Here is a 14,032-nt window from a genome sequence, read left to right on the forward strand (position 1 = left end):
TCTTCCATCCTACTCACTACCAAGGGCAATTCACTACGAAACCCAAGTTGTTGTCGCTCTTGCGTTGAGGTGGGCGGGTTGAGTCATCCACACTCCCACGACTTTTCCTCTTTTTGCTCCCGCCTCCCCTTTGTCTTCGAGCAGGCAAGACTGTCCCTTCGTCGTCTGGATCATCACCCCTTGATCCTGTCTCTCATCCATCTCCTTCCGTTGCTTGACACACTCTGACTCTCAAACAAATCCCTTCCCCGCTGGGGAATGGCGCAACATTCCAACATCGCCCGGTCGGCCATGACGTCGGTCACCTCGGATCCTGACCAGAGGAGTAATAATAGCCAGCGACCCAACGGTGTCAGCTCCAATGGGCCTAGCTCGGAAAAGGAGGGAACTACCCTGATGCCTCCGACCAAGACTGTTGTCGGGCGAGCGCTAGGTAATGACTTGCATTCCGATGCCCACAAAACACAGCTTGCGACCAAGGGCGGAGTCGGAACCGCCCTGAGTGACACTCCGGTTTCTACCGCACCGCCGTCTCCACAGATGTAAGTCCCGTTCGTTTATTCATTATTTGTTCCAGACCGTCGCTTTTATAGTCTCTGTCATTTTCTCCGAGCCTATCAGGGCCTCGGTGGATCGACAGGGTGCTGGGCTGGGCTGGGCCTCGGGTCAAGCTCTTGTCTTGTCCGCCCGAGGTAGACCCCCAAGCCACTTTTCAACTCGTGTGACCACTCATGCTCCAGACACTAGCTAATCTTATTTGCTGCTGTTTGCAGATTGGGCCGGTCTCAGGCTGGCACTCCCAGCCGCGTGCGAGCGACCACTCTTGATATCCCTGGCCTGACCAAGTCCAAGGTCTCTCCTGATGGCCGGATTGCCCAGCGCGATGTCGGCTCAAAACTGGTCATTGTCATGGTCGGGTTGCCGGCACGCGGCAAAAGTTACATCACTAAGAAGCTGGCCCGGTACCTGAACTGGCTCCAGCATGATACCGAAATCTTCAACGTCGGGGAGCGCCGCCGCGTTGCGGCCGGCAAGTCTCCCTCGCCTGCCCGGCTGAACATTGGCATGGACAAGAGCCCCAATGCCATCCACAAGGACCTGGTCGACTCCGTGCGGCGCTTGAGCGTCAGTGTGAACTCGGAGCCCGCGCTGCCGGAGAATGAAGCGACGCTGCCGCCTCCTGTGGTTCCAGCCAAGATCCTCGTGAATGACAAAGAACCCAGTTCTATTTCTGAGCATGGAAGCGTCGTCATACCGTCTACCGATGCCGGCCCAGTCAAACCCGCCAAGCCGAATGTCAAGGAATCGTCTCCGGAACCCATGGAACCCATGGACCAGTCGGCTAGCTTTTTTGACCCGCAGAACGCGCGTGCCGTGAAGATGAGAGAGCAGGTCGCGCTGGACACTCTCGACGAGCTGCTCGAGTACATTCTGGATCGGGGCGGCAGCGTTGGCATCCTGGATGCGACCAACAGCACCATGGAGCGCCGCAAGGCCATTGTCGATCACATTCGCGCACGCGCGGGTCCTGAATTGGGCATCCTGTTTCTAGAAAGCAGATGTGTGGATGAAGGCCTGCTGGAGGCCAACATGCGCTTGAAACTCTCCGGACCGGACTACAAGGGCCAGGATCCGTCCCAGGCACTGGAGGATTTCAAAAAGCGGGTGGCTCTCTACGAAAACTCCTATGTTCCTTTGGGTGAATACGAGGAGCAGCACGATATGGCTTATATCCAGATGATTGATGTCGGCCGCAAGATTGTTTCTCACCAGACCCACGGCTTTCTTTCCTCACAGGTTGTTTATTACCTGCTGAACTTCAACCTCTCTCCGCGCCAGATTTGGATCACACGACATGGCCAGAGTACGGACGACGAGGCGGGACGCATTGGTGGAGATGCCGGTCTTAGCGAAAATGGTCGGCGGTACGGCCGGGCCTTAAGTCGCTTCATTGACCATCAACGACGGCAGTGGGAGATTTACCAGCAACAGAAGAATCTCTTGAAACATTTCCCTCCGCGACCCGGCGACAGCACTCCGCCCAACCCGTCCTACGTCCCGCGAGACCGGCCGCGCAATTTCTGTGTGTGGTCGTCCATGATGCAGCGTTCTGTTCAAACGGTGGAATATTTCAACGAAGACGACTATGACGTCAAGGAGATGAGAATGCTGGATGACATTCACGCCGGAAAGATGGAGGGCTTGACGTACGACGAGATTCGACATCAGTATCCAGAGGAATATGCGCATCGCAAACGGGACAAGCTGTACTATCGGTACCCTGGACCTGGTGGTGAAGGATACCTGGACATCATCAATCGGCTGCGCACGGTGATTGTCGAGATCGAGCGCACCACCGACCATGTCCTTCTGGTCAGCCATCGATCGATCTGCCGCGTGCTCCTAGCATACTTCCGTGGTCTGAAGCGGGAAGAGGTTGCCGACCTCGATGTTCCCTTGGGCATGGTCTACATGTTGGAGCCCAAGCCGTACGGAGTGGAGTTCAAGGCATACCGCTACAATCCAGACAGTGACTGGTTCGACTACCTTCCCGACTACGAATTGCACCAGGTCAGCGCTCGCCCGGCCGCGTAGTTGGACAAGGTGTCACACCTGACGACATGCTATGACCCTTGACGATTGCTTCATTCTTTCTCTCCGGTGTCCGTGGGGATCGTATCTCTGCCCCATCTACACTAGTGTATTACCATGCTGAATCTTTTCCTTTACTTGCTTTCGTGGATGCGCGGTGCATAACGGGCGTTTATTCTTATTCTTGTTTTTGCTTTCCCTACCTCATGATGCTCGCTGTCTCTGCATGGTTCTTTGGCGTTCACCCAGCCATGCTCTATCAACCACGTACATTGAGCAGATTGAATGACGGTGGGCCTTGCTTGCTCTACTCTGCTTCTATGATCAATTTAGCTCGCAATTGATAAGAAATGTTTTAATCTGCAACCAGTAGATTCTGAAATAAGTACATGTTAAGGCGTAACTAACTATTCATCCTGCTTGACTCGCTCAAAGGCCTCCAAAAAGCTCTCCGGCTCATCCGCGCCCTCAATGATATACTTCCCCTGGATCGTGAAATACGGCACACCACTAACAAGCTGCTGGGACGCACTCTTCGCCTCCCGATCAACCTCCTGCCCACCAACCTCCTCCCTAAGCACCTTCTCCACCTCATCCCGACCCAGTCCCGCCTTCACAGCAGCGTCAGCCAGCACAGCGGGATCCGTAATATTCAACTCCTCCTCAAAATAAGCCCGGAACAGATTCTCCACGACGCGAGTCTGCAATCCGCCGGGAGCACCGGTCGTAGAGGCAGTGGTCTTCTCTTGCTGCTGTTCCTGCTGGTGCGCATACCACAGCAAGCGATGCGAATCCCTCGTCGAGCCCGTCTTCCCGCCAAACTTGAACGCGATTCCATCTGCCTCGCCCACGGAAGCTAGACGCTGCTGCATCATTTCTGTGCGGGCCGCACCGAACTTCAGCTTGTACGCCTCTTGCTTGTCCACACCCGGAAACCCCGGCGAGGCGGGGTTGAGGTAGAATGCCCGCCAGGTGAGACTGAACGTATCAGTCGGGTAGCTGGTTTTGTGAGCTGTTATGGCGCGCGAGAGGCGTCGGTAGCCGACATAGCACCACTGCATTTCATTAGTTATTTATTCATTTGCACGGGCCGTGGCGTGATGTCATTGTGCCGGAGGTGGGGATGTATGTCCCTGGCAGACAGCGACCTTGATATACGGGGAGGAAGCACGCTTACCGGACACACAGTGTCGGAGATGATTTGGATGTTGAAGTTGGTCATTTTGGATGCCTGCGATGGTGCTGGAAGGGAGACTGAGGGGTTTTGGGATGAGGGATGTACTTTTGCCCCAGTCTCGTTTGCATTAACTGCGGATTTGTCAGCGCCGTGCTAGGGACATTGCTTCACTACGCTTGGTTATTAGGATAAAATAGAGTGATGAGATGGAATAAGAGCTAAAGAGGTATGCTTGTGTAATATAGGTGAGTCTATGTAGATATAGGCGTAAGTTCATGTACACTACTAGTAATGATATGATGCCGAGGAAGTGCAATTCTCAAATCATTCGTGATCCAGATACACCGTTTGAACTGACATATATGCCTCATGGTACAATATATCACACAACTAGGACGATTCGCAGGCCTCACTGAGAGATACATCTGAAATTTTGTATGTTCAAGAACCAAAGATTTCGAAATGTGCAACAATACATACGATCTGTTGACCAGGCTTCAAGTACAAAGATAGCGGAGTTTACTGTAGGATCTGCTGCTCAGCCTGGTTGACTAGCGTTCGCAATGCACTCGAATCGCCATCAAACAGATTCGACGAGTTAGAGTGGACGGGACCTCCAAGCGGCGGACTATGTCCCCGATTTTGCTCCAACATCGACGAGTACTACCCTCAGGAGTTAGCTATACCACTTGCAACGATTCAAAACGAACTTACCTTGAAGACAAAGTTCAGAACCAAAGCCACCGCCAAGCCAATGCAAACCACGATTGGCCCAAACATGTTATCCAGATCCTTGCCGCTCCGCTGGCTGATGAGCCGCGCACGCTTCACATACATGAACCAGCCCCAGGCCGCGGCGAAGAGTGCAAAGAAGGTGTACACCACGGCCAATGCTTGGGCTATCCGGTTGTGCTTGCCGGCGGCGTTGTAGAGACCTAGTGACAGACTCGACAAAAGGATACTGACGTGCAGCCATTTAATGAATGTTCGCTGGTTGGCAAGCCAGACCTTGGTTTCCACACGAACGGGTCCTGAGTCCTTGATCCAGGTGCCCGGGTGGCGAACGCCGGGTGGAAGAGCGACGGCGGCTTCCCGTCCCGCAAGGCGAGTACTACCAAATGACGGAAGCATCGAGGTAAAACGAGAGACCTTGGCAGGAACTTCAGTAGGTTTGGCACGTACTTCGGGTTCTTGAGGTCGAATCTCAGGAATCGAGGGGCGTGATGGCACTGCTCTGGGCTCAGCGGGCCCCGATGGCCTCCTCACCGTCGAAGGTGACCCTACTTCTGAGTATCGACGGTAAGGGGATCCTATTATCGGACGACCAGCGGGACTGCCTGTCCCCAGGAAGCTCCCAACTGCCATATCATCTTCAGCTCGTCTGGCCAATCGTTCTTGTTCCTCTTGGAATGCAGTCTCAGGATCGCGATGAATGTCATTTTCCAACTCGCCCAGCCAAAATGGAAAGCTGTTGACATGATCTTCAAACAGTTGGGCGATACCATGTACAAATTTGGAGAAGCGCGGGGCATCCTTGACCAAGTGGGAAGCCATCAAGTCGCTTATCCACTCGGCGTTGTGGGCTTTGCCGCGCAGCTTGATCTCGAGCAAAGCATGGGGGAAGCGAACAATTTCTCCAGTCCTGACGGCACTGAACGGGTACCTCATGGAGGCGTCGTCCAGGTCGGCACGGTGCCAGTCGGCCGGATCGCGGCATGGACGCTCACTGTCGAGCGAATCCTCGCGGATCAAGGCCAGGTCGGTATCGAGAGAAATGCGAATTCGATCATCGCCAGGAATCTGGAACGCGGTGCGCGTGTAGTTGGCCCGGAGCATAGGCTGCAGATCATTTTCCTTGATGAACGACTGAAGCTCCTCCACGTTGCTCTTCAAGGCCTCGGCCTGGGCTGACTCGCCATTCCCCATGTCCTCCATCCGATGCACCTTCTTGTCAAGATGGTATTCACCTTCCAGGAATTCCTTGACATGTTTTTCTTTCAGCTGCACCTTCACCTCCCGGCTGCTATCGTCGTCGGTGACGATCTTCTTCTCCAGGAAAATCGTAGGCTTGTCTTTTAGCTGACCAGTCCAGCGTAATCTCAGAGACCCTGCTTCGGGGGCGCGGGCCACCTTTTGGTTGTAGAGGTCGAAATGAGGATTGTCAAAGTAAAGCGAGGTGATGGTTGGGTCTTCAGCAAGGGTGTCCAGATCTTTGGACGTCCCGGGGTTATAGATTAGGACGGGGAGTTGACGGAGGATGTATGTCTTCACCTCCAAAACGTTGTCTTCGTGAACCCAGAATTTGTAGGACGAGTAGGAGTCTTGACCGAAGACACGGTCTGCAGGATCCCGCTGAGCGGGAGCCTGGCTCAGGGTCTCCCGCACAAAGGAGAACATCACCGACAATCGGTGCAGAAGCGGCGAGTAGTCCTCCGAGTTGAATGGCAGTTGTGACAGACGCACCTGCAGCAAGGGCTTCACGCGGTATCGAGCTCCGCGCTTGCGGTCATGCTTCTTGGCCGCTTTGAGAAAGCCGGTGAAATTGATGCGACTGTACTTCTCTAGCTCGTTTATTTCTTTTGTGATACTGTCCAACTCATGCAGCACTTCCGAGGCAATGATCCTCTTCTTTTGCGCGTCGAGGTCCTCTTGTTCCGCGTCGGGGGCCAACGGTCGCAGCTTGAGCTCGCAGGCGGAGGTGCGTTCCCGAAGCTGCTTCGACGTTTCGGATTGAAAGGCATTGACCTTGTCCAGCTGCACATTGATCAATTCCTGGACAAACTTCTCCTCGTCCTGCTCCGTCCACTGGCTGTCCTCCGAGTCACTGGCGTCCTCTCCGGTGACATCATGCTCCCGCAAGAGCGTCTTGAGCTTGGCGTAGTCGATGTACTTCCCCTTCCATGGCGGGTACACCGCGTTGCGTAGTGTTTTCCCGAACCGCATGGTTGCTCAGCAGTGAATTGCAGGCTCGTGCAGGATCCCCGCAGCTATGTCGTACACCCCGCCAAGTGGAGGAGAGAGAGAAGATGTCAAAAGGGAGTGGGTTGCAGCTATGGGGATGTTGGAAGAGTAGAGAGAGAGCTCCAGACAGGGTCTCACAAGGTCGAGAACACGAACGGCCAAAGAAAAGTAAAGTGGAATGCATCATCGGCTTTTTTCCCCTCAAGCGGAGATCACGTGCTCCCGCCGCAACGTGCGCCAATGCTTGGTTCTCTGCGATAGCTGCAGGCAGCCAATCACACGCAACTGAAGCTCCCGGAGACACCAACGATGCAAGATTCATAGTTGGTTAGTTAGTACTCTCGGGACGATAAGGTGGGAAGCTTTGAGGAAAATAAGGTTTATAGTCTTTCTCTAACATTGTGATCATGGTGTATGGAGGATAATGGCGGAAGGGCGCGGAGGGGAGCAATCGGGGTGATCTCAACTCCTCAAATGTGTGTTCTAGGATAGTTCGTTGGCTAGGATGATCAGCAAGCATACATTGATTATAACGGATCGCTGGTCTGGCCGTGTTCTTCTCCCACTTTTGAACTCGAAGCTTTTGACCGTCGCGTGCGTGATAAGGAGCGTACACCGCAAGGGTATATATATGCGAATTGCGATTCACAATTTCACTCTATAAGCAAGTCTAGTCTTTGAAAGCAAAACACTATAGTAGTCGCCAAGAATTCAAGAAATAGATCAGTTGGTCTTCCCGAAGTATACAGCCGGGCCTGTTTCCAATGCAAACACGGCAAACATCTACCTCGGTCCATCCGCAGCAGTTACTTCAGTCATTCATCCATTCAAGCAGGAGATGTATAACGACGACTTTGTATAGATGGACTCTGCTCGCCCTGATATGGCACTGTCATCATCCCTCCATGGCGTGCTGAAAGACCTTCATCGCCGGCCATACCCGCATGTTCCAAATCCACCGGGTTGCAAGAAGCGCGCTTCCGTCGCCTTGATCCTCCGGGTACGACCGACCTTTGACCACTGGCCCGGCGCTATTGCTACTCCCGCACAAGACCCTTCTCTGTCTGTCGAACAGCGACTGGAAAACTTCTTCTCGCAGTCGTGGGTTCAGCATGGCGATCCCGAGGTTCTGTTCATAAAGCGCGCTTCGCGGGTCGGGGATCGGTGGACGGGTCATGTTGCCTTACCCGGGGGAAAACGAGACCCGGAGGATGCGGACGATTGCGCTGCGGCAATTAGGGAGGCAGTGGAGGAAATTGGGTTGGATCTGACGGAGGACTGTATCAGCGTAGGCAATCTGCCTGAGCGGGTGGTGACTACCAGTTGGGGTTCTGTACCGTAAGTCTGATTGACCTTATGATGTGATGTCAATATGGGTGGCTAATACTCTCCAGGCTGATGGTTCTATGTCCGTTCGTTTTCCTCACGACTCGAAGCGATTCTCCCACGCTCCGGTTACAACCCACCGAGGTAGCTTCGACGCATTGGATCCCTCTTCGAGCCCTATTGTCTCCATCACTGCGTACCGTGGAATATGTGGATATGTCGCAGCGGTTTACGCGACAAGGGGGGTTCTTGGCCCGCCTTGTGGTCCGCTCGGTGATGGGCTGGATGCAGTTCTCTGCCATTCGTCTCCTTCCCTCAGAAAGTGTGCACTGCAGCTCTATTCCAGGGTTTGTACCCGACGAGAAAACAGACGGATCGGCAGTTCAACGCCTGAAAGCATGGGCCTTGAGCAACCAAGCAGATTCGGGTGACATGAACCGCCCCCTTCTGCTCTGGGGCTTGACCCTCGGCGTCTTGGCCGATTTCTTGGATATGCTCCCGCCTCACACGGCTGTTCAGCTGTGGAAATACCCCACCTTTACGGCGCCCGATTTGCGTTTGATCGTGAGCCTTTTGACCTATAACCTGCGGAAACGCAATGCGCTCCAGGTGAGATTGGGCACCCGCCCCAATGAGACGGCGCTGGACAGTGAGACAGAAGCTTTGCCCGTCGCGCCAGAGTCCGATCCCAATCACGACCATAACGAGGTCGGTATCGGCGGGCTTGGGGTTGGACGGTACTATGGGCCGTCTGATCGGCCAGACGGGACCTCGTACGCGGTGGGCATCATGTTGCGCGGGTACTACCAACGACTGCGTGCCGCGATCTATGTGTTCCTGGCCTGGCGTATGGCTCTTGGATCTGTGGCAGCTATCTCCGCCTGGCGATTTGTGAGGAAATTGCGGTGACCCGATAGATGTGATAATAATTGTATAGCTGGCCCGGTTAAATAGAGTGCTTACATAACCCCTCTGTAAACAAACCCGAGTGTCTCTCTCTCTCCAACTCCCAACTCCCAACTCCCAGCTCCAACGCAGACAACATGCCAGCTACTCAGAAATTGTATCCTCGGGGTACCGTCAAGCGCATCGTCAAGGCCCACTCCAACCGCAACGTGAGCAAAAATGCCGATATCCTGGTAGGCTGCGCCTCTCATGTCCTGCAACTGCCGCACGACTCACTCGCGTTGTCCCCTAGATCTTTCTCGACTACATGCTGTTCATGCAAGAGTGCGTCCTCATTCTCTTTCCCTCATTCATATTCTTGTGACTGCGGTGGCCGTCCCAGCGATCCAATCCCGCTAACAAGCTTGCAGACTAATGCGCGAAGCCTCGATCCGGTCGCGCAAGTCCGGGGAGAAGAACATCTCGGCCAACTCGGTGCGCAAGGTTACAGAGGTGTGTATAGTGCCTGCGATTGACTCTCCGCAGGGAGATACAGGTCTAACTGATGGTCGGTTCATACAGAAAACCCTCCGCAAGTTCCAAGGGTGAGAGAGTCATACAATGGGTGCAAATCGTGCTTGCTGAGCTGCTGTGTTTTATGTTTCATGTACTGGTTTACGGCGTATGGTGCTGGATATATAAATGATACCCGGATGGACGAGTTATGCAAATATTCATTTACCATTGATGATTGAGTAGTGTGCTGTGTAGGTCTAGCCGTATACTTGGTGGTGTCGCCCGATCAGGAAAAGGTTCGGGCGACGTCCCGCGACTCGTTTCTTTCTTCTTCTGCTTCTTCCCTGCATCTTTCCCTCCATCTTGCCTTTCCCCCATCGGTGTTCCCCGCGAGTGGCATTTCTTACTTCCCCTTGCCCCCTTCTGTACAGCCTCCCAGATTAACTTTGACGGCTGTGTCACCCACATTCCATCATGTCTCCCGCTTCCGCCACGAAGGCCAAGGTCAACCACTCCGACAAGAACCAGCCTGCCTCGCGAGCTTCCAGCGTCTCCAAAGCTGACCCCGAGAGCCCCGGCAACGATGCTTCGACTGATAGCACTGACAACAACTACCTCAAGGAGCTGCAAAAGTACGTGACACTCACGATCGCAAATTTGGCCACATCGTGATCCAGCCAAACTGCGCCAATCCTAGCTCGAGCAAGCTAACCACACTCGCGTACAGGGGCCTCCGCAACACGATCAAGAAACTGGTAAGAGTGTCTGCGATAATCTGCAAGCACAGCCTGACTGACGCGTTTCTTTTCCACTACAGAATGCCACCGCCAAGGTCGACGCCATTATCGCCGAAAACCCGGGCAAGTCCCTCGATGATCTCGTTGCAGACAAGATCATCAACAACGACCAGAAGGCCCAGATACTGAAGAAACCTGCGCTGCAAGCTACTCTGTCCCAGATCGAGGAGCAGATCGGCCACTACAAGCAGTTCGCCGCCCAGTGCGAGGAGCGCCTGGCTAGCCAGAAGAGCGCGCTGCAGAAGGCCCACATGGAGGAGCTGGACGCTGTTCGTGGGAACGCGATTGCCGACGCGACGGAGGCTTCTAACCAGGCCCTCCGCGAGCGTCTGCTTACCCTGAGCAAATTCTTGTGCGCTGCGGCGAACATCCGCCGCTCTGGTGACTCAGTCTCCCTTGAGAGCCGCTCGTTCGAGGCTGTTCTCTTCCAGGTCTATGGTGGTTCTCAGGAGGCGGTGGATTCGATGATCAAGCTGATTGATGGCTCGGATGAGAAGTTGGTCGCCGTCGAGGGCGATGCGCTTGAATTGACCTGTGAGTTATGGTCCCTCATTCGTGATTTGCTTGCTGACTCTCCTTTCTGCAGATAACGATGTGAAAGTGGCTTCCACCAAGTATTCGCCCGAGGAAGATGAGACCACTTCAGTCACTGCGCAGACCACCGCCCAGGCCGCCCCAGCCTCGGATCCTACCCTGGCGAATGCAGGCCTCACCGAGCTCCAGGATACCAGCGTTGGTGCCAACAGCTTCGCACGATCTGACCAGACGGCTCCGCCCGTCCAGAGCATGGTGGGGGATTCCGCTAACCCGGTGGCGGAGACTAGCTGGAATGCTAATGACCCGACCTCGATGACTTCTTCGGCCACCACTGACGGATGGGTGGAAGTGCCTCGCGACCCTGCTGAGACCGAGACTGGCCTCCAGGCCACTCCCGCGGCTCTCGACACTACGGCTGCTGATGCTTCCGGTGCTAAGGGGAACGGCGGCCGCAGCCGCGGACGTGGTGGACGCAGTCGTGGCGAGGGCTTCCGTGGCCGTGGCCGTGGCGAAGGCCGAGGTCGCGGTGAGGGCCGTGGTCGTGGTCGTGGCGGACGCGGTCGTGGACGCGGTGGTGCTAATGGTGCCAACGACTCGAACGGCACTACTCCTGCGGCAGAGACCCCCTCGACCAACGGGTTTGGGCCTGACGGATGGTAATTCCAAAAGCCATGCTGTCATCACTTTGTTCCGGTGTATGGTTCACGATCGCAACGAATTTCTTTCGGAAGGGGTTGAAGGATGTCTGTGGCCCTTGCCAAAAAAAGTTCCCCCTGCCGTGTGTATTTGAGCGTGCATATTCCCGATTCTCCATGTCATCCATGTATTCTAATATTTTCCTGTGGCAATGGACGGGATCGCAGGAGTCTTTCTTCTCGTAAAGAACGTAGTAGGATCTCTAATATCAAAGCCCTATGCACTGAACTAATCCATATAAAAGAACCTAAGGAAGGACCAAGGTATATCACTAAGTACTGAATTTGCCACCTTGTAGCAAGGCAGTCTACAGCTTCGCTTTGTTCTGAAGAGCCGCAAGCCGATAATTCCAAAATAATAATGAATTCAATGGAATTTCCAATGTGATCTAGTTTGGCGACAATATTTGCTTGCTCCATTCAATCTCCAACAACGCGGGGTTGTCGAAGCGGAATAATATCCGAGTCGGACGTCCACCGATGCCATCATCCACTCGGGACAACGCCATATTTAAGCAAGCCAGGGGTGAATCAACTTCAATTTATACACCGATTATTACTATATTTTTTTCATCCAGAGGAAAATGCAGAACAACACCGACCCAGAACCGGTCAACTCCGACTACGATCTCACCAAGCCCATAACGTCCACCTCCGGACTCCGCCAAGGTCTCACCTCGTACGGAGATGCACATTTCTCGCTGTTTCTTCGCAAAGTTTTCATCAAGGCACTGGGCTATTCGGAAGATGCTCTCTCACGACCGATCGTGGGGATTATCAACACCTTCTCGGGGTTTAATCCCTGTCACGCCAATGTGCCCCAGTTGATCGAGGCTGCGAAGCGCGGCGTGCAGCTTAATGGGGGATTGGCGGTCGAGTTTCCTACTATCAGTGTCCATGAGTCGTTCTCGCATCCGACAAGCATGTTTCTGAGGAATCTCATGAGTATGGATACTGAGGAGATGATTCGGGCGCAGCCGTTGGATGCCTGTATTATGATTGGAGGTTAGCAATGTATAAAATTTCCTGTTAGGATCATCTGAGCTGACAAGAAGCAGGCTGTGACAAAACCGTGCCAGCACAGCTGATGGGCGGTATCTCAGCCAACAAACCAATCCTGCCTTTGATTACCGGCCCCATGCTGCCGGGCAGTAATCGCGGACAGAGAATTGGGGCGTGCACCGACTGCCGCAACAACTGGGCGGCGTTTCGAGCGGGCGAGATTGATCTCGAGGAGATCTCGGCCATCAATGAGGAGCTTGCTCCGACGGTTCGTGCCAACCTATCCACTTTTGAGTTCGAGACATCGGACCGACTAACAGACGTGTAGATTGGAACGTGCGGCGTCATGGGCACGGCCAGCACGATGGCATGCGTGACTGCCGCACTGGGTATGATGCCTCTCCGAGGCGCATCCGCCCCGGCTGTATCTTCTGCACGGCTGCGAATCGCCGAAGAGACGGGGGCAAACGCAGTGGCACTGGCCAAAGCTGCTAGGAAGCCACAGGATATGTTGACGAAGGAGTCCTTCCTCAACGCCATCACAGTCCTCCAAGCCATCGGAGGTTCGACCAATGCCGTGGTCCATATACTGGCTATCGCAAATAGACATCCTGCTCTCGATGGCGTGATCACACTGCAGACCATTGAGGAAGTAGGCCGCAAGACACCGTTACTGGTAGATCTCAAGCCGAGCGGGGATAACTATATGGACGACTTCCACAACTCCGGAGGTATGCTGCGACTGTTGCATGAGCTTCGACCGCTCTTACACCTATCAGCCATGACAATCACTGGGCAGACGCTGGGCGAAGTATTGGACGCATCTCAGTCCAAGAGGCCGTCCTTTGCTCAAACGATCATCCGGCCGCTTTCCGATCCTCTCTTCCCTTCGTCATCTCTCGTTGTGCTCCAGGGCAACCTTGCACCTGATGGAGCGGTCACCAAAGCATCTGCATCAAAGTATCGATCATTGCTTTCTCATACCGGGCCCGCGGTAGTATTCGAGAATGCCGCGGACATGGCGCAACGAATTGACGATCCGAATCTGGCAGTGACCAAGGACTCTGTGCTCGTTTTAAGAGGGATTGGACCCGTGGGTAATCCCGGTATGCCCGAGGCCGGAATGATTCCCATTCCCAAAAAATTGGCCGGCGCGGGAGTGAAAGATATGCTGCGGCTGTCTGATGGGCGAATGTCCGGCACGGCGGGAGGAACCATCATCCTGCACATCTCGCCCGAGGCTGCGTTGCCGGAATCTCCCTTTGGGATTGTTGAGACGGGCGATTTGATCACCTGTGAGATCGAAAGTCGTAGATTACATTTGGATGTGCCCGACCAGGTCATCCAGACTCGGATTCAGGCGCGTAAACAGAGACTGGCGGGAGAGGTAGAGCAGCGAGAGCGGCGACGAGGATACCGGGGCCTGTACGAGCGCAGTGTCAACCAAGCGCAGGACGGGGCCGACTTTGATTTCCTGACTGCAAAAGGTGTATAGTAGGATACCTCCATAGTAATTGGAAAGGGACTTTGCCCGAATAGGCTAA

The 14,032-nt window shown here is 54.3% G+C and overlaps 6 protein-coding genes across 6 annotated transcripts; 4 read left to right on the forward strand and 2 right to left on the reverse strand.

Moving 5' to 3' along the window:
- Positions 1-258: 258 nt before the first annotated feature.
- N7474_001421 (6-phosphofructo-2-kinase PFK26) lies at positions 259-2,595 on the forward strand (the record flags this gene model as incomplete). The annotated part of the gene is made up of 2 exons (XM_057192836.1): positions 259-542; positions 774-2,595. The coding sequence occupies 2 exons, from the start codon at positions 259-261 to the stop codon at positions 2,593-2,595; spliced, it is 2,106 nt and encodes a 701-aa protein (XP_057057789.1).
- Positions 2,596-2,999: 404 nt separating this feature from the next.
- On the reverse strand, positions 3,000-3,814 carry N7474_001422 (DsbA family oxidoreductase; the record flags this gene model as incomplete). Its single annotated transcript, XM_057192837.1, has 2 exons — positions 3,000-3,647; positions 3,770-3,814. 2 exons carry the CDS (start codon positions 3,812-3,814, stop codon positions 3,000-3,002), a joined length of 693 nt encoding a protein of 230 aa, XP_057057790.1.
- Positions 3,815-4,288: 474 nt separating this feature from the next.
- N7474_001423 (SPX domain protein) lies at positions 4,289-6,712 on the reverse strand (the record flags this gene model as incomplete). Its single annotated transcript, XM_057192838.1, has 2 exons — positions 4,289-4,432; positions 4,484-6,712. The coding sequence occupies 2 exons, from the start codon at positions 6,710-6,712 to the stop codon at positions 4,289-4,291; spliced, it is 2,373 nt and encodes a 790-aa protein (XP_057057791.1).
- A 901-nt stretch (positions 6,713-7,613) lies between these two features.
- Positions 7,614-8,965, forward strand: N7474_001424 (NUDIX hydrolase; the record flags this gene model as incomplete). Its single annotated transcript, XM_057192839.1, has 2 exons — positions 7,614-8,010; positions 8,232-8,965. The coding sequence occupies 2 exons, from the start codon at positions 7,614-7,616 to the stop codon at positions 8,963-8,965; spliced, it is 1,131 nt and encodes a 376-aa protein (XP_057057792.1).
- A 966-nt stretch (positions 8,966-9,931) lies between these two features.
- Positions 9,932-11,451, forward strand: N7474_001425 (uncharacterized protein; the record flags this gene model as incomplete). The annotated part of the gene is made up of 4 exons (XM_057192840.1): positions 9,932-10,125; positions 10,185-10,212; positions 10,275-10,788; positions 10,841-11,451. 4 exons carry the CDS (start codon positions 9,932-9,934, stop codon positions 11,449-11,451), a joined length of 1,347 nt encoding a protein of 448 aa, XP_057057793.1.
- Positions 11,452-12,070: 619 nt separating this feature from the next.
- ilv3C (putative dihydroxy-acid dehydratase) lies at positions 12,071-13,983 on the forward strand (the record flags this gene model as incomplete). The annotated part of the gene is made up of 3 exons (XM_057192841.1): positions 12,071-12,491; positions 12,545-12,756; positions 12,817-13,983. 3 exons carry the CDS (start codon positions 12,071-12,073, stop codon positions 13,981-13,983), a joined length of 1,800 nt encoding a protein of 599 aa, XP_057057794.1.
- Positions 13,984-14,032: the final 49 nt, after the last annotated feature.

Source organism: Penicillium riverlandense, assembly GCF_028828495.1.
Source record: "Penicillium riverlandense strain IBT 135883 chromosome Unknown utg000001l_segment0_segment0, whole genome shotgun sequence".
Lineage (NCBI taxonomy): Eukaryota > Fungi > Ascomycota > Eurotiomycetes > Eurotiales > Aspergillaceae > Penicillium > Penicillium riverlandense.